Raw genomic sequence first — 3,235 nt, forward strand, 5'->3', positions numbered from 1 at the left:
TTTAGAATGCTGCATGCTTTTATTACTGAGCATAAACCCCCAATATGCCCTGTGGGAAATGCACAGAGGTGTTAGACAGGAAGGAACATGTTGATCTTGAGAAATATGAAGACACTGCGAACATCTTTATAAAAAAAAAATCTACTGCAACACTTGGGAACATGTTCTGTCCTCGGTGCTACTAAAATTGAAAGTATCTACGGGCTATTCAGAGTTCAAGAGTAAGACAGTGTATGGATAATTCTTATGAAAAAAAAAAAGCTTGGAGCTAATATTGACACTCCTAAATGAACAGCGAATCAGTACCCAGTTATTTATCTTACCGAAGGTCAAATGAATCTATGTGAAGGTCACACCATGACAGTTTCAAAGTTTCAAAAGAAAAAAAAAAGTTTCCTTATTTTTAGTCTCTTTGCTTATGTCACGGTTCGGCTGTGTGGCAGGCAGGAGGTTGGACTCACAGGACGTAGGACTCACAACATGGGAGGTTAACTGAAAATGGCACCTTTATTGCTGGGAAATCCACCATAACATAAACTCACAAAAAACAAACAAAAACCTTGAGCATAGGAACTAGGGACTGAAACACTGGAAAACTAAGTGGGATCACAAGAAAATAAACCTGGAACTGAGAAGCTAGGAATCTAAACAGGAGCACAAAGAGGACCACACAGCAGTGAGGGTGTACAACACAACAAAGGGCAAATGAAAACATGGCTTAAATACACAAGGCAGGAACAAGGGAATGGGAAACAGGAGGGAAACACAGCTGGGCCTAATCAGACTTAATGACAGAAGGGGAAGCAAAACTAGATACACTGCGCCCAGGACAAGGACTATCAAAATATCAGAATCAGAATCAGAATACTTTATTCATCCCGAGGGAAATTAGGGGTTACAGCAGGCAGCACGCTAATGGCGCATGCGCACTCACAAAGGAACCTTCTGACCAACTTTACACAAACATCACATTGGGCAGACATGTCAGAAGGTAGGCTGATAGGAAAAAAACAACGAAAATACACTACATGAGGTAAGAGGAGGAGAAAAAAAAACTCCACTCAGACTGAGCTCCTAGTGGGAGAACAGTTTGATAAAAGAAAAAACACCTCAGCACAAAAGCACATGACTATCAATACACCATAGAAACACGAGACAAGCAACAGGGGCGGGTAAAGGGTAAGAGAGAGCCGGCGTAGACAGCGCATCCGGTCCTGCAGCATCTGTGCTGGTCCAGTTGACTGCTATCATCCCCGGTAGGGCACAAGCATCGAAGGCGTTGGAAAGGGAGGGGGATGAGTGAGTGCTTATCAGTGTAAGTGTGTGTGTGTGCGTGTCCATAGTTTAGCTGAGACAGTGTCCTTCAGCCTATCAGGCTAAGTAAACAGTCCTCCAGCCAATCCAGGTGTCCTTCATGGGGCGGGAAGAAAAGTCATCACACAGTCGTTATCAGGGAGTTGTTTTGGTGGGCTCCAGCCTTGGGCCTGCAGCTGGGGCCGTGGTGTCCAAATGTTGAATATTGTTGATTTCTCCTTTGTGAGCAGCTCGAATTCTAGCACTCCGAGGCTGGTCTCTCGATCTCCCGTTGAAGAGCTGCGAGCCTCCCCATGATGGTATCAAACTTCTGTTCCGTGGTGTTGTCAGTCTTTTGATTCTGAGACCTCACAACTGCAGTGATCCGTTCCGCGATGTTTTCCAACTGTCGCTCAAGGGTCTCATTTTGAGCAGGCCTCTCTCTGATGTTTCCCCTCATACGCTCAATGGTGTTGTTTTGAGCCTTCACAGCAGCTGTAAGCGTCTCCAAGGTGTTGACCATATTACGTTCGTTGTGAGAGGTCGCACCTCGTCCCGTCGCTTCGAATCCAGCGGGCAGCCTTGTGGGGGTTTGAACAGCCGGTTCCGCTTTCTTATTTCTCTGATAAACCAGGGCTAAGCCAACGCCGATCAGCATGAACCCTGTTATCATGGTTCCGAATAGGTAGATATCTTCAGCGTCCTCGATCGACAGTCCCGCCAGGCACACGGTCCTCCAGTTCTGCCACCCGTCCATCGTGTAACCGGCAGGGAAAGTCCCTCCAGGGCACTCAGGCTCTCCCGAGCCCCGACTTCTCGTTGAGAAAAGGGTGTCAATAGCACTCAGAGACCAGTTGATCAAATCCATAATTCTCTTTTAGGTTTAGAGAACGACAGTGAGAGACTGTTCCAGGGAAAGTAAATTCACACAAGACAAGACAAGGACATAGAGGCGAAGCAGGGAAGATAAGGGTGAGGAGGAGAGGAGAAAGTGCGACCGCCTTCGCTGAGAGCTCAAGAAGAAGGGAAAAACAGGAAACGAGACATTCACAAAGATGTGGACTTAACACAGAGACACGACTGACTGGGGAGACAGAGGGAACATGGAGACAAGATGAGAAACATGGAATAAGGGGAAGTCAAAGAAACGGGAACCTAAAGCCTAAGAACAAAGAATATAACATAAATATAATAATGAGAATCAAAACCATGAATAACAATAATGAAAGAAGATAAATTAATCCACAACAACATAACAGTTTAGCAAAGAAACATCGTTGTTTCACATGAGCTGGCATTCATCAGTTTGTCTATGTGGCTAAATCTATTAAAGTTATTTAATATTTCTTACTAAATAAAACATTTTAATGGCTGGAAAGATTGGAGAAGTGAATTAGTAATAATTATGTTTAATAAGAACCATCACTCCTGGTATTAAAAGGTAAAAAATGAATAGCTTTACTGGCTATATCACAGAATATATTTAATTTTGTGAAAGGTGGATAGAGTACTAGTGAATGATTTTGTGGAGTGGTCTGTTAAAAAATATCTTTTGAATGTGATCTCTGAATGAGATCAGAAAGCTGATCAACTTCAGTACATGAAGTGTCTATCCTCAGCCAGGATGCTGATGGAGAAGTACAAATACCTGGTCGTCCACATCAACAATAGAGTGAACTGGAAGGCCAACACAGGCTTTACATAAGGGGTGGATGAACAGGCTTTATTTCTTGAGGATGTTGAGATCCTTCAGCTTGTGCAGCAAAATGTTGGAGATTTTCTCTGTCTGTTGTAACGGGGGTAGTTTGAAGTGTGCTGGATGAGCAGCATCAGAACTGGTTACATCTAAAGATGGAATAAACTGATTAGAAAGGCTGGCTCTGTGTTTGCACTTTGGGTGCAAACTGGACACATTTGAAGCGGTTGTGGCAAAAAGATTACC

The 3,235-nt window shown here is 43.8% G+C and overlaps 1 protein-coding gene across 1 annotated transcript; it reads right to left on the bottom strand.

The window, feature by feature from the left end:
• Nucleotides 1-994: 994 nt before the first annotated feature.
• Nucleotides 995-2,309, bottom strand: LOC146646512 (uncharacterized). Its single transcript, XM_085391599.1, has one exon. It carries the CDS (start codon nucleotides 2,159-2,161, stop codon nucleotides 1,553-1,555), a length of 609 nt encoding a protein of 202 aa, XP_085247725.1. The 5' UTR covers nucleotides 2,162-2,309; the 3' UTR covers nucleotides 995-1,552.
• Between the last annotated feature and the right edge of the window lie 926 nt (nucleotides 2,310-3,235).

This window comes from Rhamphochromis longiceps, linkage group LG19, assembly GCF_057381845.1.
Source record: "Rhamphochromis longiceps isolate RC_006_pf linkage group LG19, R_longiceps_female_GT1.1, whole genome shotgun sequence".
Lineage (NCBI taxonomy): Eukaryota > Metazoa > Chordata > Actinopteri > Cichliformes > Cichlidae > Rhamphochromis > Rhamphochromis longiceps.